We start from the raw sequence: 25,996 nt of genomic DNA on the forward strand, positions 1-25,996 counted from the left end.
ATGTGGTTAATTTAGAAATACTGTTGCCATTTTATTATGATAAAACTGTAACTCTGGAGTGGTAGATACTAAATAAAAGTAAAAGTAATAATATCAAAGTGTAGGCTTCTGTGGTAAATTCTATTTTATTACATGGTTGTCGTGTCTATGTGGTGACCTTTTACTATGGTTCAAACCTATTGGAACATGTTGAAATTGTTTCTGTCCCAGCTAACTCTTTAACTATAAAATGAGCATAGAGGAGATGTTAATCCCTTCCCCATAGCACCTCTGTGCTTGTTGTGCATGTTCTTTTTGAGAATCTGGAGAAAAAAATATGGTGACACTGGGAGATACTTTTAAAAAATACATTGTTACCTTTTGTGTACTTTATTGCATGTTTGTGTTTTTCAGGCAACAGCAGAGCAGATTCGCCTTGCTCAGATGATCTACGATAAGAACGACGCAGATTTTGAAGATAAAGTGAAACAAGTATGTTTCTTGTGGTACAGAGTTTTTATGCCCTGCAATAAGGTGCTCCAAAGCGGCTTACATTTTGGAGCTAGAGCGTCTGTTTCTGATTTAGATGAAACCTTTTTCAGAAGGATGTAATTTTAACTAGGAAAAGGTGCTCTTACTGCACTGTGAAGTCTGTTTACAAGAAATTGTGTGGTAACGTAGCTCTGGCTGTGTAGTTACATTGGTGTATTTTCCTCTGTAGACAAGCCTGTAAGCCAAAACTCATCTGTGCTGATGTCTCTTCCAGACTGTATCTCTCTAATATGGTCCTGATGCTTAATGATTGTCAGAATAAAGAGTGCGTTCAGCTTGTCCACATGTACATGCGCATGGGAAAAATGTCACCTGTATAAACTGACTTTGCTAATATCTTGGCTGTTTTTCAGGAAAAGTAAAAATCTAATCATAGCTTAAAGGTGAATTGAAGTGTTATTTTAAAAAAAAAAAAACAAACCTGACCTCCCAGTTCTGTGTATGCATTAAAATGACAGAATTACACTGTGAAAATGAGATCTCACATGATTTCCTCTAGAATGCTGAGTTTTGGGTGTAGATGCTCAAGCTTCCATTAGCCAGTTATGGCTGAGACCATTAATAAAAGCAGTACTGAGAATCTGGGTCCCTGTTCTGCTGTGGGTATTGGTGATTTTGTCCTAGTGAACACATCATAACTCATGAAGAACCTAGGAGTACACCCAGAAGGAGAGAAGAATTAGCGTGAATGCATTAATGCAGCAGAGGACCAGATTTCTTGATTTCTTTTCCTTTGTAAACTCTCCTCTGAAGCTTTATTAAGTGCTTTTTGTTGTTCTTGTTATAAACTTGTTCTGTTGCTGTGCCAGAAGTGAAGCTGGTACTTCCCGAAGCCAGAGGACCCTCATCAATAGTGCCTGTAGCTCTGCTGGTGGGAAGGATAAGAGTTAAGTTATGCAGAGGAAATCTCCAATATTTTACATTGTGCATATATATTTCTAGCTCATGTAGGTTTTTTCCTTTGGGTGAAGTTGCTGGATGTCCCATGACAGACTGTGATTATTTCCATCCCACGCTCCTCAGGATGTGCACTGCAGGTCCACAGAGCATAATTCAGTACTAAATCTCCTTAAGCAGCCATTGCTTATGCATCCTATATGGCCTTGTGCTGAAATGGATCAAGGGAGCTGATGTGGCTGAAGAATAACCTTTTTCTTAGTCTGGATGATTTTCCATGTTCTCTGCCATGGCTTACCTTATGTCTGTTCTCACACAGTGGGATAAAAAGGGGGATGTTTGATGGGGAGGGAGGGAGGATGATACTGGAGCTATCCTGGTCTTTTACATCTTGAGTCAGGGAAGTGATTGTTCCCCTGTACTCAGCACTGGTGAGGCCGCACCTTGAGTACTGTGTTCAGTTTTGGGCCCCTCACTACAGGAGAGACATTGAGGTGCTGGAGCGTGTCCAGAGAAGGGCAACGAAGCTGGTGAAGGGTTTAGAGCACAAGTCTTGTGAGGAGCGGCTGAGGGAACTGGGGTTGTTTAGCCTGGAGAAAAGGAGGCTGAGGGGAGACCTCATTGCTCCCTACAACTACCTGAAAGGAGGTTGTAGCAAGGTGGGTACTGGTCTCTTCTATCAAGTAACTAGGGATAGGACAAGAGGAAATGGCCTCAGGTTGTACCAGGGGAGGTTTAGATTGGATATTAGGAAAAATTTCTTTACTGAAAGGGTTGTCAAGCATTGGAATGGGCTGCCCAGGGAAGTGGTTGTGTCACCATCCCTGGAGGTATTCAAAAAGCGTGTAGACAAGGCACTTCAGGACATGGTTTAGTGGGCATGGTTGATGGTTGGACTCTATGATCTTGAAGGTCTTTTCCAACCTAAATGATTCTATGATCTTTACCCTCATACACTGCTGTCTCTGGGGTGACAGCATTTGCTGCAAGCATAAAGAAAAAAAAGTGTGAAAGAGACTGCTTTCTTGATTACCATTTAATTTGTGTTTCACCCTGTCTCTTGTCTGAATCCCAAGAAGATGTGTAAAATGGAGATACCTTTATTTAGAATTTTAGTTTGCTCTGACACAGTAGCTATGCACTTTCTCGGAATCTGTGGTGGTACTAACTCTTATTTTCTTATAATGATAATTCAGGTATTTTAACATGTCTGACTTTTACTGCCAGCTTATGGAAGTGACGGGGAAAAACCAGGATGAGTGCATAGTGGCACTACATGATTGTAATGGGGACGTGAACAGAGCAATCAACATACTGCTGGAAGGAAGTTCAGACACGGTAAGGTTTTACTTTCATACTCGGCTCATTCTGTTTGCTGCGTCTTTCTACTTTGAAGAAGTGATTGAGAAAGTTGTATTTTGGAAGCTTTCGATTTCCATGTCTCTATTCAAATTCCTTTGAAGGAAATGGAGACCAGGGCAACTTCTCTACTGCATGCATACCTCAGGGTAGGCTGAACCTTGAAAATGTTGTGGGTGTTCAGCTGGTCTCTTGCAGAGTCCTCCAGTTTTTATTTACATGCAGCAATTTTAACTCTGCAGCAGAACTAGGTGCTCTGTCAGACAGGGGCCAGTTTTTTTGCTGCCATGTTTATGGTTACTCTGTAGCATCTCCACAACCCTGAGACTAAGCCTTTGACACAAAGTGCAGTCTTTATAAATCTGAAGGGCAGGCAGATACTTGTAAGACATGCAACTTCTGTAGATGTGCATTGCCGGTATTGAAGTTGGAGGAGGTTTCCACATCTGAAAGTTGCATTGACAGTGCTACTAATGGCAGAAGAGAATACAGCAAGTAGTTGCTCCTTTCACTATGTTGCTAATTTGCATGACTTCATTGAAAAACAGGAGGAGACTAAACAATGTGTATATAACAACAAATAATGTTGCTTAGGATGTTGCACAGAGCAATTTTTTATCCCAAGAGATATCAGGAAAATATGTCTTGCTGCAGTTGAAGTTTTTGCTGGAGGGACTTCTTACAGTTTATCTGAGGCAGTAAACTAGATTCCATCTCATCTAAATTGGGAAAGAAACCCGGACTTCCTTTCTTAATGCTGAACATTCAGTATTTCCTGTGATTTGTCAGGATGTGTACTCTGGCTTATTGTTAATGAGGAAACTCACCCCCTACACACTCTACATCTAGGGGACATAGATGAGGACTGAGGGGACTTTCTTTTCTATCCCCTTTTCTGAGGGGACTTTCTTTTCTATGCCCTTTTCATTTGTCAGAGTTGAGGTTATCTAAAACACAGAAGTATATAATACTGACCAAGCTGGCAAGTTGGGAGTAAAAGAGAGCATCTCACCTTGATTAAATCTGTCTTGGTAATGTGCTCATTTTGTGTTCTCTTGTACTTCTCTTATTTGCCATTTTCTAGTTGAAAATAGTTTTCTGGTTGATAGAGAATCTTAAATGCTTTTTTACTTTAGCAAATTGTTATAAGTGATCATGACAAGGAAGAAACTTTCTGAACTCATTTAATGCTTAGATGCAACATATCCTTATGTTCTGCTCTTTCAACAAGTTCCTCTGAACCCACTGCTCTCCGCAGACAAAATCAGCTTAGAAGCAAATAAAGGGCTCAAGGAGGAAGGAGTATTAACTGAAGGGCGTGAAGAAATTTATTCTTCTTTATGGAAGTTTGTGGGCCTCCAACTTGAAGGGTTTTAAGGCCATTATACTCCAGAACAGTTTAACCATGGATTTGATGTAAATTTGGAAGCAGAGGTACTACTAGTTCTCAATGCTGATTCCTAAATCTTTTTTTCTAGTTTCGCTCTGTTTTAATGCACTAGAAGGTTTTTTTTACCTCATTTGGAAGAAAATTTGTCTATCGAATTTGAGGAATTAGAAGAGCAAGGAGAAATAGCTAGAATGTCTATTTATAATTTCTTTGGTACTCTGCCAGTTTTATCTTTTTAAAAATTTTTTTTTTTTTAATGCTGTTATCTTTAAGGCTTTATGCTGTGTGACTTAGTCTTCATGAAGACTTTCCACCTGCAACAGTTGTGACAGCCTGGCTTTGGATAGATAGAGGCTTGTGGATGGGAGTAGAGAAGGGCATGTTTCTTTGCCCAAGATTTCCATTCGTTTAACTTCCTACAGGCATAAGATCCATTTTATGCCTGACCATGTTTTACTTCCTAAACCTCTGAAGATAGAACAAGGAGACCATTCAGATTATTCTTCTTTTCGTCTAAGATCAGGCAAGCAAGAAGGCCTCTGTTGCATGTTTTTGAAGGTCAGGCCCACAATTGTCATTTGGGTTGCCTCAGGCATCGTCAGCTGAAATTGTGATCAGTTAGCTCCGTTACAAAACCAGACAGCTTCGACAGTCTGTGATGGATTCCCATGCCCAGAGGTAGCACCATCCTCTATCTTAAAGGACATGCCCAACTTAACTTCTCAAGGCTTCCCTCAAAATTATATTGTGGTAAAGCATGGATCTGATGCTTTTATAGTTGTCTTTTCACTGATCCTTCCCAAGTCATGTAAAACCTTACTAAGGAGAGGCTGTTTCCTCTTAAGCTTTGCAGGATCATCCAGTTTTGGGTGTTTCTTAAAATGGTCAAAGATCTTTTGGCAGCATGCCCATCATTGAAATAGTAGTGCATTCTGAACTATATATATAGATTTGGTTCTATAGTTGTCAGTGCATTTATTTTTCCTCCTGTGAAGTGTCTCTAAATCTCTAGGAATGTTCTAGTGTGTAATGCAGTTACACAGGCTATGGCAGGTGAAGCAATATGACCATTACTGGAGGAGACAGTTTTGTGTCGCACAAATAACGTGGTGTTGCTTAAATGCGTAGTTTTGTACTTTTAATCTGCATTGTCTGCGCTTCATCTAAGCTGGTTTACGGCAATGTAGTCTTCTATACTGGAATTGAAATTGAAATGTGATTTAAGCCTTCTTTCTCGCCTCTACCATGGCAAAAAATAAGAGAGAGTAACTGTTCTCTTAGTACTTATTCTCTCAAAGGAGACACTGAAATACTGAGTTCATACTTGTAAATGGGGTTGTTCCCTGCTTTCTCAATAGCATTAGTTTTCCCAATTCTAGGCAGCTTGGACTAGCTGGTCATTGCCTACCTCATGAGGTCTTTTGAGTTGCTGCTGTCTGAATTGAGAGGAGATAGGACAGGACCTAAAAGTACTGATAGCCAGCCTTTTTTGTTTGATGCAAGTGCCTGTCAGAGGTCATGGCTTTAGTGCTTCACAGTTGATGGCACCTTATTTGCATATGCAAATTTCCCGCTTAATTACCTTACCTAGACTATAAGCTCCTAAAGATGGGGACATACTTACAAACCTATTTGCCATCTTAATGGTTTGCAAATAATACCTTTCTTCTTTGCTTTGCAGCTATGGCTCAATAGACTAACCATGCAATTGCATAATATATGAGGTGCTGTGCTATTCTTAGCAAGTGTGTTAGTCATTTTATTTTCAACTCCTACAGATTCTCCTATGGAGCCAATACGATCCCTGAATTTATTTTAAAGATGGAGTTTAATGTTAAAGCTGAAGCCTGATGTTTGGACCTCGGTCCCTTGTTTTTCCTGTATTTTACTGTGTGTGATGGGCTGTAGCTGTTAAGAGTGGATGGTCTAGCTTACCATGGCTCCAGTTTTCCTGAGTTGTTGTTCTGCCATTCTGTCTCTTGGTGCTTGAATTCTAGTACATTTGGATAATGGTTTTTCTTTTTAATCCCCCACCCCACCTCCTCCCCCTTAGGCCATGTACTTATTCTTATCAGTGTCTTGTTCAATGACACTTATAAGCATTTTTTCATTTCCTTGGGAGAAAAAGATAGCTCTGTGCATGCTTCCTTGCTAGATTTATGAAGGTAGTTGAGAGGGAAACTGTTGCTTGCTTTGCAGATTTTCTGTGTTGTGGTCATATCTAGGCTTCCTTCAACTAATAGAAGTCCATTGTAACCAGAAATATTTGGGATTCTCACATTCCATAAGACAATCCGACTTCTAAAACTTGTTTCTTTCTCATTTCTTCCCAGAAATACAGCCTGTGTTTCCATGTGTATCAGTGTAGTTTGCAAGGTATTACATATGTGATGTTACACAAATACCTGGGTTTTTTTTCCACAAACTGGAAGGGTGTGAGGTGGAAGTATGCATTGAGAGCTATCTCCTCCTTTTTGACTATTGTATCTAATTCTCTTTTACCCAAATAGACTTCTTGGGAGACTGTAGGGGGAAAGAAGAAAAGCCTTGGGAAGGAAAGTTCAGAAAACAAAGAGAACAGAGAAAAAAGAGTGGACAGAGAAGTGAGTCGTGGACGAGGAAGTTCCAACAGACGGGGAAGAGGAGGCAGCCGTGGCCGAGAGTGTACGTATAGTGGTTCACTTTTAAAGATGCAGACAATTTTCTTGCAGCTGAAACTGGCTGAGTTAAGAGTGAATGCTTGATGGACTAAAGCACATCCGAGCTATAGCTCAGTGCTGAAGCAATCATAACTTGTTTGTGCGACAGGTATGCTTGATCTGTCTATGTGACTTGGTTTTGGGATGGTCTGTTCTTGTTCAGAGACAATTTAATTTAAATTTATGTCCTTTTTTGATTAATTGATCTTGTACAAATTGCTGTTCTTTATGTAAGTTTTAGAATTGATTCTTTGTAAGACTGCTTGAGAGCAAGTATGTCGCTGCACAGCTGATACACTTTTTTGTTTCTTTTAATAAAAAATTTATCCAGCTTTGACTACATCTCCTTTTATGAGTGGGAGAACCTGAAGATGTTCTCATCTTCTCATAAGGGGAATGAAAAGACTGGGATCATTATTAATCTCTAGCATATATTACTCACATAAGCCAACCAAAGGTGAGTTTCTACAACAGAGAAAATTCTTTGTGAGTTGAGACATTTAAAAATTTGCTACAGTTTATACGGGTGCAATAATATATTCTACAAAAGCTAACTGATGTTTCCAAGTTAGGTAGACTCACATTAGATCACCATTGGATACGTGTTGCTTTTTTCACCAAGTTTGATCAACAGTGTCAAAGCTGTACACATTGCCTGTAAGGGTTGTACACAACACTGATAGATGAGCAGAGAAACTGGAATGAAAACAGTACGTTTACCTTTTCACTTAAAAGCAGGAAAAATATTTACAATATTAGCCAACTCTTCTAATTCATTATCAGAATATATTCAAATATCGTGCCGATGAAGACATTGTGAATCTTTGTAGAATAGAGTAATGTCAAGATAGGAAAAAATACTAATAAAACTTGCAGCTGTGCTTAGAACAAATTGAAATTGCATCCATCAAAACGAAAGTAAGGGGCAGATTTTGCCAGAGGCAGATGCTGCTTATCTCTTTTTGTAAACTGGAATTAAAGATTTTTGAGATGGTTACCAAATCTTGATACTCTCTTCCCAGCTTTATGTCCAAGCATTGATGATTTTGTTGCTGCCATTAGGAGAAGTTGTGCAGTATGAAATCTCACCAGCATTTTAAGTGGCCAGTTGTTACTACTTTTTTTTTTTCCTTGAAGGAGCCAGCCATCTTTCAGAGTACCTTCTCAGCAGTTTTCAGCAAAATAGTTAAGTTGCAGTGCTTTTCTAATGCTTCACCTTCACCCAGTCGTTGTCCATCTGATTTAAATACAGAGGAGAGTTCGTTTAAGTTTCCCAGGTTGTACAGGGATGTGGTATAGACAGACAGGAGAAGAGTTGGTGTTCTTGGCTATCCCTTATTCTTTCACTGTTGCCACCCAGCACATTATCAAGGAAGCATAGTATGAGGCAGCTGTATTATACTGCACCTTCTCCTCACGCCGCCCCCCCCCCCCAAAAAAAACCCCCCTCAACTAGAAGTGTGTCTGCTAAGGGACATTTCCCTTTTATTAGTTATTTTGCTTTCTAATTGTCCAGTGCAAAGTAAACATAACTTGCTAGTAGCTAGGCCCCCAAAGAAGAGAGATGACTAGATCTGTTGACCAGCCTACTTTAAAGCCTTGCCTTTTCTTTTGGGCTTCAGGTTAAGCAGATGGCTATGTGGTCTCATATATGAGTCTCTAAAGCATCTCTTAAGCTGTCCTCTTTCTGCAGTTAGAGCTGAAGAGAATGGAGTGGACAACAATCAAGGAGACAGGCCTTCGGACCGTGGGAAACGTGGCCGTGGGAGAGGTGAGGTGGTGGCATTGGTGTGGGACTGGCACTGATTTCATGTCCTGAAATGGAACTCTCCCATTTATTTCTTTAAACACTTCATTTTAAGCATTTGTTGGTTACCTTTCATTCCATAAGCACTTCAGCCACCTTTAATTTATGTACCTCCCCCTCCCTTACCCCTTGTCATGTCTTGGTCTGAGAACAACTTAAAAGAATTGACATAAATCACCATCATGGTAGCAGGCTGGTGTGCTCTGGCTATGGGGAGCTGTTTCCCCAGATTGACTCATGCCAGCCTCCTGTGAGTAGGAGTGCACTGGGCTTCTCAGGATGTACCTTGGCAGCAGGAGAGTACAAGATTCCATCTGTAGGCCTCTCAGGGAGGTATTTGATGTGTACTTGTGCCGTTCGTTTGGGGTGGATACGGTTGTCAGGCTTGCCTTCTGTTTTTGGTAGCCAATCAGAGAAAGAACAACCTGTCTTAGAGACTTTTTGGTAAGAGAAGGAATTTCACATGGAAGAGCTGATGAGGAGAACTGAGGAGAAAGAATACTGCAGGGTCTTAGGTAGAATTCCGATCCTGTCCTGTAGAAGAGATAGGAAAGATGTTGATAATAGATTTGATGTGGAATCAAGGGATGTGTAGTTGGTTTGGATTTTCACAAGTTGGAATGGAAAGAGGCTTGTTTTTTCTTAAAGCAGGAGGAATGAAAATGAGTAACCTAGGTATAGTGCACCTCATATGGGGAAATGGGTATTAAATGAGTTGAATTGATAAGGTGCACAGCAGAGCTAATGTACTTAAGTAATGTCTGACTCGTGAAAAATTCTGCCTTCAAAGGACTCCTTTCTCTTTGGAATATCCAGTAACAGAGGCATTCAGCGACAGGCACATTCACCTTCATTGTCTCCAGATCTGCATCTTGAAGGAGTGGAAAGATGCAAAGACATGTAGCTTCCAGAGGGTTGTGAGAATGACTCGGTTGTACCTGTGAATCACCAAGTACCAAATGGGAGGGTGTGGTATAGTTCAAGGCTACAGTTTTTGGTATGTTAGCACTGTTAATAGATGGAATGTAAGTCTTTCAGTATTTGTTTTATAAAATAATCCTTTATACTCAAATTATAAAGATAGGATTTTTTTCAATTGTTGGGTGAAACTTAAAGGTTCATTTCAAATACAGTCTATTTTTTGCTTTGTAACCTTATGAACAATACACTGCTTTTGTTGTCAACACTGTAGCTCTCTAGTTGAATATCATATGTCTCAAGCCAAAGCATTTAATCATCAGATCAAACAGACATAACGGACTGAAGAAATTGGAACAACTTCAACCAATTTCTGTTCACTGGCTTAGTGTACATAGTATTGCTATATCTCTCTACCAAATATTTTAGACTGTACGTTTATGTGAGCAAAGTATCTTAATGAAGTGTTCTCAACTGTCTGTGATAAACCTGTTGAACGACTTCAGGATCATTATATTACAAGTGTGTGTATTCTGTGGCAGGAAATACCTAATGTAATTTTATAATGCAAGCCCTTGAAATCTGCAGGGAGTTGTATAAAGCTGTGTATTTCACTCTCAGTACTTCAGGGATGCATGACCTTCTTCCTTTGGTTATTAGTAGAAATAATAAAAAAAAGCTTCCTGCCATTTCATTCAGGAGTCTTTCTTTTCTGTTACACAGAATAGTCAAATGTGAGATAAAGTACTTCAGCTGAAAGTAAATAGATTGCTGGTAATCACCACGGAACCCTTTTTTAGAAAAGTTTCATGCATAGTGTGTGTAGGAATCTGGGCATTGGGTACGAAATTAGGGGTCAGCTAATATCTGAGCAATGCACTGTCTCTCTATTTTAAGCTACATTCTCAGGCTGGAGTTATCTTACTGGCTGCTTTCTGGGGGAAGATTTGCTGGGCCATCGTATTGCTGCTTCACTGCTTCACTACAGCATCGTATTGCTGCTGTAGAACAGCCTAATTTTAAGAAATTACATGCACTGAAAATAGCAGAAATGGGATTGACACTGGGGTGATAATGTGCTGTTTACTGAGGGGGAAAACCCCTGATACTGAGTATTTCTGCCTTGGCGCTGTAGGCACTAGCTTTGTTGTGCAGTAGATCTTCCATTAATGACTGTGCGACATTCCTTGCAACTTTACAGGGTAGTAGGTATACAGTGTACCAACACTGCTGGTTGCTGGTATGCAGGAGATGAGGGATTTGAAGTAGATACGTATTATTGACTGATTAACAGAAAACAAAAATGTATCACAGGATGTGTTTCAGGACACAATTCTGGAATTGCTCTGCCCTTAATTTTTGCTTGCTAAACTGAGGGTGTCAACTTTGGCTTGGAAAGGATTTCCAAAAAATTTCTTTTTTTAAGATTGCCTTCCCATCTCTCTCTCTCTTTTCAGAACTGAATTTCTTGAATGAGCTTAATTTAAATGTGTAAGTTCTCGTTTTGTGTGGGATAGAGTTAATTTTCTTCTTAGTAGCTGGTACAGTGTTTTTTGGATTTAATGTGAGAATAATGTTGATAACACACTGATGTTTTAGTGGTTGCTAAGTAGTGCTTATCCTAAGTTAAGGATATTTCAGTTTCCCATGCTCTGCCAGCAAGCCAATGTACAAGAAGCTGGGAGGGAGCATGGCCAGGACAACGGACCCGAACTAGCGAAAGGGATATTTCATACCATAGAACGTCATGCTCAGTTTATAAACTGCGGGGAGTTGGCCAGGAGGGGTGGATTGCTGCTCAGGCATCGGTCAGTGGGTGGTGAGCAATTGCATTGTGCATCACTTGTCTTTTCTTGGGGGTTTTTGTTTTTTTTTTTTTTTTGTTGTTGTTGTTATATTCCTTTTCATTACAATTATTGGTATTATATTTTATTATTGTTAGTATTATATTTTATTTTACTTTAGTTATTAAATCGTTCTTATCTTAACCCACAGGTTTTACTTTTTTTTCAATTGTCCTCCCTATCCCACTGGGAGGGGACGGGTGAGTGAGCAGCTGTGTGGTGCCTACTTGCTGGCTGGAGTTAAACCACAACAGTAAAAAATGCTGTAATGGTGATGAGTGGTAATTGCATCAAAGTGTTTATATTTGTGTGTCAGTGTTGCAAGGATTTGTAACTGTCTGGAATGGAATCTGGTGAAGGAATTACGGAGGAAGATGGTTATGTCTTTAGGATTGTCAGCTCTAGAAATGTTACCTCGTGTTTTAATCAGCTGCAGTGTTATATACAAATTGACAAACTTTACAGGCACAGTTCTGGTTTTTTATGCTGCTCTTTTTTTTTACTGTTCTCACATCTTCAATTTCAAGTGCAGGTCTGGTTCTCCCACTGTCCTCCACCCCATGTTGAAAAGGATGTGGTAGAGCGAGAAAAGGCTTTTGAAGGTACTGGGAAGACTGCATTTATGGGGTGTGAGGAACAAGCAGACTAGGACTACTCCACCTCCAAAAGAGACAGCTGAGTAGGTGTATGGTAGAGATCTGTAAAATTTTGGTGGAGAAGGTTCTATGTGGAAATCAACTGATTACTCCAAGTATGCAAATGAGGGAATAGTAAATGAAGTCAGTAGGTTACAGGTTTGAAATGAACTTATGAAGGTGGGTCTTCATACATGTAGTTAACCTGAGGAATTCCTTTCAATAAGATGTTGTGGGTGCTGAAAATTTACACACAGAGAGACCTGACAATTTCATCCTAAAAAAGAACCACAGCAAGAAAAGGAAAAACCACTGAGGGTTTTGATGTGTGTAAATTATCTTTGGCTGAGGAAGTCTGAGCCACAAATGGTTGAAGACCAAGAGAGTGTCGAGAAACTGCACTGTGGCTTCAGTTCATGTACTCCTCCCTAGATGTCTAATTGGTCATACCTGATAATGGGATAGCAGGTAGGTGAACTTTCAGACTTGATTCAGCCCAGAAATTGTTACAGATTCATGTGTAGCAATTATCCTGGTTTGCAAAGTGAAAATGGATTTGTCGCTTTTACTTCTGTTCCTCTATTCTCTTCCTCTTCATTCTTCCAGAGCAACGTGAGCATGCCATAAATGTGGATGCTGACGGGGAATTTTTTTTGAGCAAAACAGAAATAAAAGTGAAAGGGAAAAATACTATCTTTTAATTTTGGACTTAAACAGCATGACGAGAAGCCTTTCAACCACTTGTTTTTTCTGCTGGCTGTATAAGAAAGCAAATCAGCTTATCCTTTTTGTAAATATCTGACTATAGTCCGGCTTCTGTTCTCGATATCTTTTTTTTTAATGTTTTTTAGATAAGAAGTATGCTATCCTTGAAAAAATTGAGCTTCCGTAACCAGAATTGGATGTCTAAACATTTGCTTGCTTTAAAAGCTTAGCACAGCTGGCACAAACTATATTTTGGATTTCCTTTGCCAGAACTAGTAAGGATATTGGTTTTTTAAAACATGAATGTCAATAAGACCTCCTGGAGGTCACAATCTGAAGTATGTTTAGTTTTGCTGTAGTTGATTCTGCATTGGTTAAGGAGCTGTGTGTGTCCTGTAATTTTTTTTTTTTTTGAGATTAACCAGAACTTAGCTTTAACATAAGTTATTTTCTTTTAAATGTAACTTTAGAGTTGAAAGTTTTGTGCACATGCTTCTAAAAATGGTTACTAGAGTACATGCAGTATATAAAACTGATCCAATGCTTCTAGCTTTATGATGACTGATAAGACAAAAGTTATCTGAATTATTAAATATAACTTCAGTGTTTGTTTTGGTAGTATGGAATACCTAGAATACAAACTTTCTATACTTAGCCCCCTTTTCTCTTCATAAGGCTTAAGCCTCTGTCACCTTGGTGTCTGCTGTGAGGATGGCTGGCTTTGCATTTCCAGAGCAGACATCAGGGCTGTTCAGTTACTGTGTAGTTGGAGATAAGCACCAATCTAGGGTGTTGCCTGCCCTTCCAGTCTGCATTTCCTTTTCCTTTCAGCTGTTCTTAGGCCCTTTCTTAACCTTAAAGTGTCTTCATCTAATTTAAACCCATCTCTGTGAAAATCTGAGTTTTGAATAAAGCACCTGTGTTGCAGTGGAAGGATTTAGGTCTGCAAGCTCAGCAAACTGGATTTTCTACAGAATAGGCTATTAAGTTAATGGGCTAGGCCTATCTGAGTTGTGGTACTACACACTTTTCTCATGCTCCCATGTAATGTGTGTTTGTTTTGGGGGAAGAAATGTTGTGAATGAGATGAATGATTCTTTCCATGCATGGACGGTAGCAGAGTGAATACTTGATTGTGTGATTATGAGTGTTTTGAACTCCCAGTGGGTTTTAGTGGAAACAGAAAATCTCACCACCTGCCTTGGTCTAAGTGTTGACCTCTCTAGAAATCATTCCAGAAAAGAAAAATGTGAATATGTGATGGCTAATGTGAACCTAGTCAACTGAGGGAGATGTGCTGGAGAGCAGGAAAAAATCCCCAACAATGCATAGTTAAACAGTTACAATGTTAAAGGAAGCAAGAACATGTTTTAAATAGTTCATCGTTTTAAGTGATGTTGGATAGGGGTAGTAACAGGAATGTTGATCAGAATCAACTTTAAATGTAGTTCCCCAGTCCTGGATTCCTGGAACAGAAATGAGTAAGCAATGCTGCCTTGGTACTTTAGGCTGTTGTTTGTAGATCCAAGTGTAAAGGAGTGTGGAGAAATGTTATGAGGGTTTATATGAGGCAGGGCAGTAATTTTGTTCTTTGCCTGATGCCCATCAGTTGCTTTTGTGTTCCACATGCTGATTAATTGTAAGAAAATCTATTCGTTTAGACTCACTGGAAGATTTAATGAGCTACAGCCAAGTCACTTGTTCTCTTATTGTGGGTAGATAAAAATGTTGATAGAAGAATTGCTGATTGTGAATTACCACAGGAAAAAAATTTGGTTTTGTATATGTTGACCATTGAGATCTAACAACTTTTTAGAGTAGTGTTAAAGCTATACTTTTTACGTTACAAGCATAAACTGGCATTACTGCTGGGGGAGGGGTTGGTCCTGTCTGTCTCTGGTGCATTTGAACTGTATCAGAGGATTCATCTAAGTTTAAAACTAACCAAGCCAAAAAAAAAAAAAAAAAGGGGGCAGGCAGCATGGTAGCTGGGGACAACAGGTTTTTTTGGTGGCTTATCCTGGTGTAAAGGTGACTAGTTTTCTGGTATTTAACAAGTAGGGAACTGGTTTGGAGAGCTGATCCAAAAGTGAAATAATAATTTCGTTTTCTGATAGTACTTTTCTGCTTGCTCGCTGGTATGTGCAAAACTGTCAGTGCAGGAAAGAGAGTAGAGCTTCTGATCACTGGTGAGGAAGACCTCAGTTGTAGTAGTTCTGATTTAAATGTGTTTACGTTACTGTGGGATTGCATGCTCAGAATTTGGGTCCCTGCTCTGAATTGTGGTGTGAAGCTTGATTTGCTCACTGACCTTTTGGTCACTGTTAAAAAGCATCAAAAGTTTGCAAATACCTGATGGGCATTTATAGTTGCTTCATGACTAACTTCTCTGTGTTAGAAGACTGGGCCTTCTCATTGTTTTAAGGCTGTGTTTTAATTTTGGCAGCTGAGAGGAGTAACTTTTCTCAGCATGAGAATTTAAGAATCTATTAGTGATCTGGTTGTGTCAAAGAGAGTACCAGCCCTTCCCCCTGTTTTCTTGCATTAATGACTGTGATGTATGAGATTCCGTGTCCAAGTTAGGGTGATCTTTCAGTGGTGAGTACTCACTGTCCCGTATTTTGAATTAGTTCTTTGTAAGTGTCTTTTCTAGCTTTGAATTTAGTGCTTTCTGTAACCTTGCTGGTGTGGTACTTCCCTTTTGTCTTCATTAGAATGCTTTTTGTTGCATTTGTTGATTAAACTTAAGTTCAGTTTTGAGAGAAAGCATAGGCACAGCTTTATGAAGTTAAGGGAATCCACTTGAAATTCAAGTTCAGGATTGACTTTCAAAGTGATCTGGTATAAAAAAACCCCTTGCTGGCTAGTAGTCTAATACTGTGCATGGAACTTCAGGAACAAAATTATTTCTTCCTAGCAATTTCTAAAATTGTTAGAGAGCCTTATTGCTGTTTTCAGCCAGTAGTTTATTGTGCCCATGCTGGTATGGCATGTTACATGTGCCTTGCTTGCAAAACTTCATCATCTGCTTAATATGCTAAGGTTATTCTTTCAGGCTTTTACACTTGGAAGGCTGGGGAGACTTACCTTGTCTTCTAAAATCTATTTGTACTTTCATGCTAGCTATTCCAGTTAATCTCTCTGTACCTAATGTCTACCTCACTGAAAAATATTTCTGCTTGACCGTTTCTGTGATTCGCAGGTCCCAATTAATTGTTCTTGCAGCTGAACTTGTCAAAAATCTGTTGATCTCTCTTCTATGCATCATTCGTAAGTGGTGTTTAATACTGTATTGATAGCTGTAGGAAGTAAATTTATTACACAGATGGCCCCAAGTGAACTTGTTTAGCTGGTTCTGCTCTTAAAAAAATTATTTACTGGGCAGAAACATAATCCAGAGTGCACTGACTTCTGTGCATCTGAGAGCTGTGATCCTGTTATGCCATGGATCAGCTTCCCAGATTGGGGATTTTAGGTGGGTGAAGGAGAGAAGAGCAGTAGAATAGGTAGGCTGAGCAAGTAGGTTCAGAGGCCGAGTTACAATCAGTTGGGTACAGCCGGGTCTGGGGCAATGTTGTATATGGCAGAGCAAAGAGCACAACTTCATATGTGGGCTTGGTGAAGAGGCACGGCAATTGCCAGGTTGCAGCTGTTGTTACCTCTTTCCTAACCTCTGTCTGTCTTCTCTCCAACTGTTTGTGAAAAGAGAGCAAAAAGGGGAAAACGTAGAGATAGCAGGTCTGGCCTAGCATCAGACCTTAATTCTTCTGTGTTCTTGTCCTGTCGTCAAAGTACTGTGTTGCTGGCTGGGAATCCTTCCTCTGCAGGTTTCCATGGTTCCTCTGTAGCTAGCTGTTGCCACCTTGTATAGGATATGGGTAAACTCTTTTATCAAAATGTGGGTAAAGCTATCCTGCTATTTTGATGCTTCTGAGAAGTCCTTGAAAATGTAGGTAGTAGACATTTAGAGGCCCAGAAATATCTTTTAACACTTGGACAGTGAACTAGGGTAAGGGGAAGAAAGAGTGGTAAGGGGAGAGAAAGCAAAGTAATTAAAATAGGAACTTCCTAATCTTTTTTTACCATGCCCTGGAGTTACTGTTCTTATTCAGTTTAGGTTGTCCCCTGAAAATAGGGGGTAATTTTGATCCAGATTCGAACAGCCTGTCATGGGTAATTCTGACGTTTGGACAACCATTGTGTTGGTGACTTAGGATTATAACTTTTGTGCTCTGGTAAACTTGCAGTTGCTTGGTGACTTTTACCACATAATTTCCTTGTTAAAATAAACGCTACTTTGTTCTCAGTCTGCAGCTCTTGACCTCCTCCTGTTCTTGTAATACAGAATAATACTAAAAGTTTTCCTCAAAAAACCCAATAAACTGAAAAAGCCTCAGATATTGAGGTCCTAAAAAGGGGGAAGAAAAAAAAATCTGTGTAGAAATATGCTGCATGTAAGAAATAGTTTCTAACAGTTTATGTAGACATGTGCTTTATGGATGGTTAAGTAATTAAAAAATGTCCTGTTGGCACTGTGCAATATGCAAAAATAAAGCCATTCACTGTATCATGAAGCTTGTAAACTGAGGCTGGTAACCAAAATTGGAGGCAACAAATATTTGTTTTTGTTAAGAGAGAAACGAATATTCTTGTGGGTGATAACAAGGAAGTTGTTTGAGTAATTTGAATTGGGTAATTTTCATGTCAGTAACTATGATTAAGGGGGAAGCAGAAAGACTATGTGGTTGCAGGTTGGCAAAAGCACAGGGAGGTAGGGGTGGAAAGGTGGGCTGAGTCAGAGAAGGAAACAAATGGAGTATTCAAACTTTCTCCTCACAGGCAAGGAGTGACACGGAGTTTCTTCAAAGATCAGGGTACACAGGGAGGCTGGGATTCTAGAGCATCTTAGGCAAGAGTGAGAAAGTAGATATAAAATTTGAACAATGTCTAATGATTTGGCAATAGCAGTCTCATTTGAAAAGGGTCTTTAGGTAAGTCCTTTTCTTGGCATTTGGAGCTACTTCACTGGATACAGAAAAGAGAGTAAAGAATTGCAAGTCCTACTGAAACGCATAGTCTTAGATGAACTGTGGCTTACTTGCGTGTGTTAGGGAAACAAATTCTCCTGTGATGAAATTTGGGAAGTAAATGATACTTAATTTTAACTATGGTAGTTTTCTTCTTCAACCATAGTATTTTCTAATGTGACAGACTAGTGACTGGCGGCTCCTCTGCTGTTGCTGTTAAATGGTGTTTTCTCTCCTAGGGTTTGGACGTGGCAGAGGGAGAGGAGCGGGGAGGTTTTCAGCCCAAGGCATGGGGTAAGAAACATGCAGAGCACAGATTTTGGCAAGGATCAAACTCAATGGCAATATTAATTGACAATATTGCCACTGTATGTATTAATATTGCTGTATGTTTGATAAACCAATATGGATGTAAAAATTCACAAATCTGTCAGATGATTAATGGATTATTTTTGTCTTAAACCAGTATTTCTAACTAGACACATCTATACAAACCTAATGTGTGTTCACTCAGTGTTAATATCTCAAATTTCAATAACCCGTTTGTACCTATCAGTAGCAGCCACATAGTGCCTTGGAGGCTGAAAGTTCTGTGTGGTGCGGATAGTCCTAGGTCAATTTAAAAGTAGACTTGTTTCAGTGTAGTGTAGAACATACAAGTTCTATATAAACTCAGAAAGTCTAGCAATTATAAACTTTCTCCTGTTTTTGAGGTTTCATGCTTTAGCTGTTTGGACATACATGGACCCTAAAACAGAATCAACAGAAGTTACACAGCAGCTCTAAAGTTTGTTCTCAGTTTTGTTGGAATAACTTGCTTCATAGAAGTGTAGCCTCCACTACATTCACTCAGTGTTTGCCTTTAATAATGACATTTGGTGCAATGTCAGTGATGTCATGATGAACAGAAGGCTCATTCTAGTTCTCTAATAATCCTTCTTGTTCGTACCTGGAGGTGATGAAGTGAAAAGTGTTTTTTCTTCAAAAATCTTTTTTCACCTTTTAGCTACATCTGTGTGTTTTGGCATTGGTGTCAGGTGTGCATTCTGAAATAGTCTTACTGATGTTCTGACTCCTGTCCTGCGCAGGTCTGGTGCTCTGAAAGGACATGATACTGGTTTCTCATCAGTCAGCCACCTGCTGAGAAACTGTCAGCTGAGAGGGGCTTATCGTTGTCCATATAAACTAATGCTTTATAAGACTGGGAGGAGTAGGTATGCTGTTAACTGCTTTTTCAGGAACTGTTTTGGTTCAGTTTCGCTACAGTAATTTTTTTTTTCCAGTCTCCTCCCTTTCTTCTCCTCTTACTTCTTTTCTCTTTTCTCCCTGTTCTATCTGTGTCTGCTCATAGAGGAAAAATTTCTTTTGAGACCAAAACTATCAAGATAAATTATGTGGAAATCGAGTTGCAAAATCTAACCAACTTCAGCTAAAAATGATGACACTTGTGTTCATTGAATGACCCATGTGTTCTCTTCCATTTCTTAACTTTTAAAACTCTAGGACATTTAACCCTGCAGACTATATGGAGTCTTCTGCCACTCATGGCTTTGGGACAAAATCAGAGATTTGGGAGGCTGGTCAGAATGATGCAGATGATGGAACTGGTAAGATGCTTCAAGAAGTGGAACAATTGGAATGAAGGAAGACCAGTAGCAAATTGGCAGTTAAAATAACCATTCTGTTAGTGTTCAGTTAACTTCTGAAAATGTGAATACATCTCACATGACACAGACACTAGTTCATTTTTATAGCTTAACTGCTACTAATGTGCAGGGCACATGCTGTGTAGCCTGAGTAACTATCTGGTTAGAATGAAGGGAAAGCAATTTGCAATTTTTTTGTTTTAGTACTAACAATCCTTTGAGAGACAAATGGATTTGAAGAGTTATTGGAAGAACCTTGTATGTGAAGAACTGTTTAGATATCTAAGTACTGCTTAAGAGCTCCCCTAATGTATTTAAGGAGTTAAAGTCCTACTAAAAGTGATTGGTCCACAGGCATTGGGCAATAGGGTGTGAATATCTAAGTAGTAAAGTAGTAAAAGAAAAAGAAAAGAAAAACTGTTCACAGACATGAATCCACTCAGTGACACTGGGATGGCTTTGGAAGCCCCACCTGTACAATGCAGGAATGTAAGGATGTGAGTCTCCTGGATGGAGGAGAGTTCCAAGATCTGCCACCTTTGAAGAGAAGAATTATTAGCTAAAGCACGAGTGGGCACTTGAATGGAAGCCAAAAAGCAGTCTGCCTGTCTGAAGATAGAGGCAGCTGTGTGTTTCTGTATGAAGTTTCAAGTGTGAAGTATGCACTCCTGGCTAAAAGCAAGAGACAGACATAGTTTGGAAAGGAACCACTTAGAAGTGGTCTCATGGTGGTTCAGAAAAGAAGAATGTGACCTGCTTGTCTGTGATTGGGAAAACAGGATACCTTGCTGCTTCCCATATGCTGTGACAGGAGATGAAGACAGAGGAAACCCTGTGTCAGGATGGAGAAATTAATGTATGTTATTGTCCACACTTGAGAACCACTGAGTGATAGGAGAGTTTTGTTTTTTTAACCCCAGCAAAGGTAACTCTTCTGATCTCTTAATTGCTGAAGCCTACTCAGATGATTTTTCATCAGCCTCTGTGTCAAGTGTGGAAGGAAAAGACTGACACTGGAGGCCAGGGTGTGCTCCATTGAGCTCTGCTGTGAGCTGCTTGAGATGCAGCTTTCTAAACTTCATACAAGCCATTTTCCACTTAACCAGAGAAGGCAATAACAAGCTTAGAGTTTAGGAGGGCTTATTAGGCAGCTGTCTTGTCACTCTGAGTGCCTTCTAGTCCAGTGTGGGAGAGTGGCCCTGAGTATATGAATGATTATTGAAAAGGACCTCTTTTGCCAAATCTGGCGTCTTTCCAAGGAGTTACTTTTGAAATGACTTGGTGCTATAGCGCAAACCTTTTACTTTTACTCATGTTAGTTTTTCAAATAAGTTTATCAAATAGTGAGTTAGAAGGACACCTAATGACTTGAAAATTCCCCTAGGAATACTGATACTGTTGTTTGCTATATGGTAGCAGAGGGCAGGGTATGTTGTCACAAGTATTGCAGAAGCAATACAGAAGGTTAACTAACTAAAGAAAGATATACAAGAAAGGCATGAGGAGACTGGACCAGAGGCAGAAAATTCACTGGTTAGTTATTAATGAATGCAACTGTAAGGCTGTGACTTATGAATGACTTTGACTTGTGCTCCACTTTCCAAGTCAGGTTGAATGTTTTGTGACCCTCCCTGCTAACTCTGGGTAGCCTTCATGTGCCTCCCCTTATGGCAACCTCTGTTCCTTCTTGTAGGCATCTCCTCAGTCTTCAGTAATGGAAGAATTCTGCTTAGGAATAAGAGTAGCTTGGTGTGTGTAAAAAGATCCCTGTAAGATTACGAATGTGTCTACATGAGGGTTTTGCTGCTGAGCAAATTGGTGGAAGTTCAAAGCATACTACTTGACATGTGGAATGTTTTTTGGATGCCAAGTGTGTTTTTGCTGTTAGGCTGTGCGCATGTCACTGAGAACCGCACTGAACTTCAGTGATGCAACTTAAGGCATGTATGGGAAGTTGGGGGCATGGTATGGAGAAGAAGATGTGAGAAGGCATTTGGGAATTTTCCCTGCCCTCATCAGATTAATGGTTTTTAGGGTTATCAATGAGTGAGTGTCAGTGTTGGGGAGTTCCTGCAAAATCATTTGGTTGGTGGAAATTTAAAGTAAACTAGTTAAATGTGAATGTTCTTTTTGGGTGCTAAGTACCTTTTTGCTCCTAATCTTAATTTACTTTCAGTGCAAATGGGAAAGGCACCATAACTGACAAAAATGTTTCTCTATATATGACTATAGAAAGAGTGTTTTATTTGACAGCATTTCTTCTTTAGACAAGCTGTGGAAATGTCTGTAGAAATGTAGAAATAAGTCCCTGAGCCAAAAAGAAGATATCTTTTTAAAAAGAGGAGGCTTTAAAATTGAATCATTTAGTTTTGTCCAAGTGGGAAGCACTTTCAACCTTGTGATAGAAAGCATCTTGAGAGTTATTAGAGGAGGCTGCACCTGTGGTGGTAGTTTTAAAGCAGAAGAGAGAGTGCTGGGAAGGGAGATGGAAGCAGCGGTAGGGGAAAAGAGGGGCAGGCAAGGTATGGGGCTGGAAGCAGGTTGTACAAAGTTGAGCTGGTGATTTAGCTTTTTAATCACAAATATTAGTTTTCAGTTGTTTTTTTTTTCCTTAATTTACAGTGCTGTTGTGTTAGTTACAAATCAACAGTCTCATTAATAAATAAGTTACCAATGTGGAGTTACTGAAGATGTGAATGAGGGTGATGTACCTGTATGGAAATCCATAAAGCCTGCAGTAGGCTAATGAAGGATGTCAGATAAGAGTGTACACAGTGAAAGGGCAGGATGGAAGTCCCTCTCTTTATTCCTCATTACGCAGTCCCATGTCTTCTTTCATCTAAAAAGAAAGAAAACAAAATTAGCTCATACTAGCTACTTGCAAAATTAGCGTATTTCATCTGCAGTTACATTAAAAAGGTGATAACTGGGCAACTACCTGGAGAAACAAATCCAATTTGCTTATCAAAATGTTTTCCGAAGACATCATCCAAATACAAGCTCTCTGTGGAGTTCTGAGTATTTACTCAGTATTTCCTCTTTAAGCCAGTGCTGGGAAATGATCGACATCAACATTTTCAATTAAAAAGAAATACGCTATTTGTTCAAAAATGTGGTTGCCCCCATATGAGCTCTGAAAGCACTCTAGAACCTCTTGTCCTGAAGTGCTGCAGATGCCAGAGGAATCACTGTAGCCTGAATGAAAGGTGTTTCTAGGTGCACCATCATGTAATCTGATAGAAAAGCTAGCTAGTTCTGTGGAGGTAAAATTTGGTGTTGTTGGTTGAAATGAGAAGAGGGTTAAGGGCAAATCTTTAATGATTCATAACATTTAAGTGTAATTGTATTCCAAATAATTTGGCATCTGTTTTCCTGCATCCTAATTTTTATAGAAGTAATGTATAACTGAAAGGCAAAGAGAAGCAAGCGACAGCTGAGAAGAAAGGAAATAACTAATCCTCATCCAAAAGGGAATAAACTTGAACAGTGTGATTAATATTTTCCTACGGGCATGCTGAGTGTTCAATCTCTTACCTTTTTTATGACATACAAGGCAGTGGGAGATCCTGAGCGACAAATCACAGGAGTTGGAGGTGGTCACTTCTCAAAGTAGGTTACAAAAATGGTATTGTATTCTGATAATTTATTGATACCTCTACTTTGATAGAGTTTCATGAGTTTCACAGAAAAACTTCCTTCGTTTAGTTATGAGCAGTCTTACATGACTCTGAAGAACAACAAGAAAGAAAAGAAGAAATTATAGTGTAACTGTCAAGGGGGAAGAAGGGAATTGTGTAGCTTGGAAGTTATGAGGAAGTGTTTTGGTGTTTTTTTTTTTTTTAGGACTGCTGTAAAAGTTGGAAGAAACATTTTAAGGAAACCTTAAGGTTATTCTAGAATGTGAATGTAATCCAGAAGGAAAGGATTAGTACCTAAGTTTGGGATAGGCCAAAATAAAATTATTTTGGGGCTAATATCCATGGCTGATTATTAAAAAAAAAAAAGGAAAAAAAAATCAAGTAGTGTGACAGGAGGTGAAGAATTGGAGGAAAATAGCTGAAGACTTGATGAAAACATATCGTACACTTTTTATTGGCTTTATAACTTTCTAAAACTGAACTTATTATAAAGGGAAACAGCAAAGAGTCACAGATAGCCATCAAGGTTGAAGTTGCTATGACAAGGATCCTTGAAAACAGAAAGCATAATTTCTGTGGAAAACAGAGATCTCTTAAATCGTGATGCTTTACAAGGCATGCGGTAAAGGTTGGGAGGAGGTTATATGGAGTTGCAGTAATGCCAAGGTGGGTTTTGGGCTGAAAGGAAATTGACGCACTTATGGCAAGATCAGACTTAGAATCCCATCAATAGGAGGAAGGCATTAGCAAGCTGGATTTAATGCGGAGAAGAGCAGTGAAATAACTGAGGCTGGAATGACTGAGTTGGGAAGGTAGAGTGTTAATAAGTGACAATAATAAACTTAGCAGCTTGGGTAAACTAATAGAGGGGTGAAGGGTGGTGTTCAGTAGTTAAAAAGAGTAAATGCACAGATCCATGTTCATAAGTAGGAGCAGCAGGTAAACATTTAAACTGAATGTCAGGAGAATGTCCCAAGTATTATTCCAAACAGGTTCAGCCTCCCAAAGGTGGTGGGGGATGCTCGAGAGTTGAGCTTGATTTCTCCGAGCTCTTTTTGTGTTTGTTTTAGCGGACTCCAAGCTCCGTTGTGAGAGTGCTGGCACCAGCATGAGTTTTGTCTTCTACAGATGCAGGCCTTGCTCTGACTCATGGGAGACAAATATAAGCAGGACAAATACCAGGATGTATTTCTTTAAAGAAGAAATATCAGAAGAAGAGATCCTGTGCTGGTCAGGGGAAGGGAAAGGAAATCAACTGTTTCTCTAAAAACAGCTGCTCATTGGACTTTTCCTCCTTTCCAAAAATGTGTGAATTAATCTAGAAATTTGACGCATTGTAGTAATTTTGCTGTGCTCAGATATGATTATTAGTTATTTTGCAGCATGTAGAAACCTCTTGATTAGGGGCTGTTTGGTAAAATGTAAGCACGAGCTGTTTCAGGCAACTCTATATTGCTCCACAGAGCCAACACAGAATGGATATTACCTTGCTCAGGACCTGCCAAATAATTTTGGATTCCAAGGTATAAACCCCCTCTCTTGTCCCCATATGTGTGTATATCTTTGTGGTAGGCCTGTTCACCTCACTGGATTAGTGCCATTCCACCCTCCTCTGCCCAAGACGCTGCTTTATAAAGTTGTATAAAAGAATGCACTAATGTAGTGATGGCATTAGTACAAATGTGGATTTGATGCTGTCTTCAGGGGGCTTGTTTCTGGATGAATGTGTCTCCTCTGAGACACATGGTTCCTGGTTAAGTAAAAGGAGATGGTTAAAGCAGTAGTTCTTTTGCTTTTGTACTTGATCAAAGGTGATGGTAGCAGGAACTTTACTGCTGATGTTTTCTTCACTCATGGTTACTAAATGAAGGCTCTGGTTGTTGCTGGGATAACCTTCCCTATGCTTACGCTGGTGGGCTAACGTCCATTTATTGTTCTTGCATGTCTGTGCCTGCTGTTTCCTGTGGAAGGGATCAGGTTTTTGCATCCGTAGGATCGTTTCCTGTAGTTTTGCCATTGCTGCATGCTGTGGACTGCACGCTGTGCTCCAGTGTTTGCCAGATAAACTCTGCCACAAGTTACAGGAAGGAGTGTTTTGCAGCTACAGTGGAAGCTTATTGTCTCTTCTGCTGCCGTTATATGAATTATATATGTTTTAAAATAAAATTGCTCTATGAGGGGAATGGATTGGGGTTGTTCTGCCCTGAGGAGAGAGTTAACAGGTTGGAAAGGAGCCTCCAGAGGCATAACGGGTCTGGAATTTGAATATGTTGAAAGTAGTATTATGGATGTCGGAGCAGGTGGTGTGGTTTTGTTTTGTTCAGGCTCTGTATGAATTTGTGCATGAAACTGGGAGGTCCTGTGGGAGGGTTGAGTAGCCTCTCACTGTTGTTGGGGGCATAGGAGCAAGTTCTTCTAATATTTGGGATTAATCCCTGTTTGCAGACATGTTTGTGCAAATTGTGTTTTATACCATAGTGGCTAAGAAATTCCTGAAATCAGAAATTAAAGGGAGGGGGTGTGTGTGGAACCTTCTCAAAATTTTAAATCTGCAGACCGGTTTTCTAGACCTTCCCATGTTTCCAACCACCACCTCCTCGCTTTGTGTTCCACTAATAATGGAAACAGGATTGCTTATAAAGCAGAATGGTTGAAATACGACATTGTGCTTTTAGCTTGTAACTGTTTTCTTTCCTTCCCCAAATTACAATAGGAGCATGGAAAAACTCAATAGAAGAATGGACAGCAGAAGACTGGAATGAAGATGTAAGTGTACCTTGTTGGATAGACCAATTGATTATTTACCCTTTTCAGACTTTCTGTGTTGTCTTCAAAAATTAAATGTTTGAAGTAATACTTTGCTGTCTGCGTGCAATGATATTTCTTACTGTGTTTCTTGC

The 25,996-nt window shown here is 39.6% G+C and overlaps 1 protein-coding gene across 17 annotated transcripts in view; it reads left to right on the forward strand.

Moving 5' to 3' along the window:
• Positions 1–25,996, forward strand: part of LOC128136878 (ubiquitin-associated protein 2-like) — a 79,140-nt gene that overhangs the window by 28,183 nt on the left and 24,961 nt on the right. For 11 of the 17 annotated variants that reach the window (XM_052777194.1, XM_052777197.1, XM_052777201.1 and 8 more), the window contains exons 3-10: positions 394–471; positions 2,656–2,766; positions 6,688–6,841; positions 8,570–8,647; positions 18,052–18,106; positions 19,316–19,419; positions 24,560–24,619; positions 25,810–25,862. In XM_052777194.1, coding sequence (XP_052633154.1) covers positions 394–471; positions 2,656–2,766; positions 6,688–6,841; positions 8,570–8,647; positions 18,052–18,106; positions 19,316–19,419; positions 24,560–24,619; positions 25,810–25,862 — 693 coding nt within the window. Of the gene's footprint in view, positions 1–393; positions 472–2,624; positions 2,767–6,687; positions 6,842–7,207; positions 7,334–8,569; positions 8,648–18,051; positions 18,107–19,315; positions 19,420–24,559; positions 24,620–25,809; positions 25,863–25,996 lie in introns of those variants that run through there. The other 6 variants (XM_052777190.1, XM_052777191.1, XM_052777193.1 and 3 more) reach the window with 4 other exon arrangements.

Source organism: Harpia harpyja, chromosome Z, assembly GCF_026419915.1.
Source record: "Harpia harpyja isolate bHarHar1 chromosome Z, bHarHar1 primary haplotype, whole genome shotgun sequence".
In the NCBI taxonomy this organism is placed as follows: domain Eukaryota; kingdom Metazoa; phylum Chordata; class Aves; order Accipitriformes; family Accipitridae; genus Harpia; species Harpia harpyja.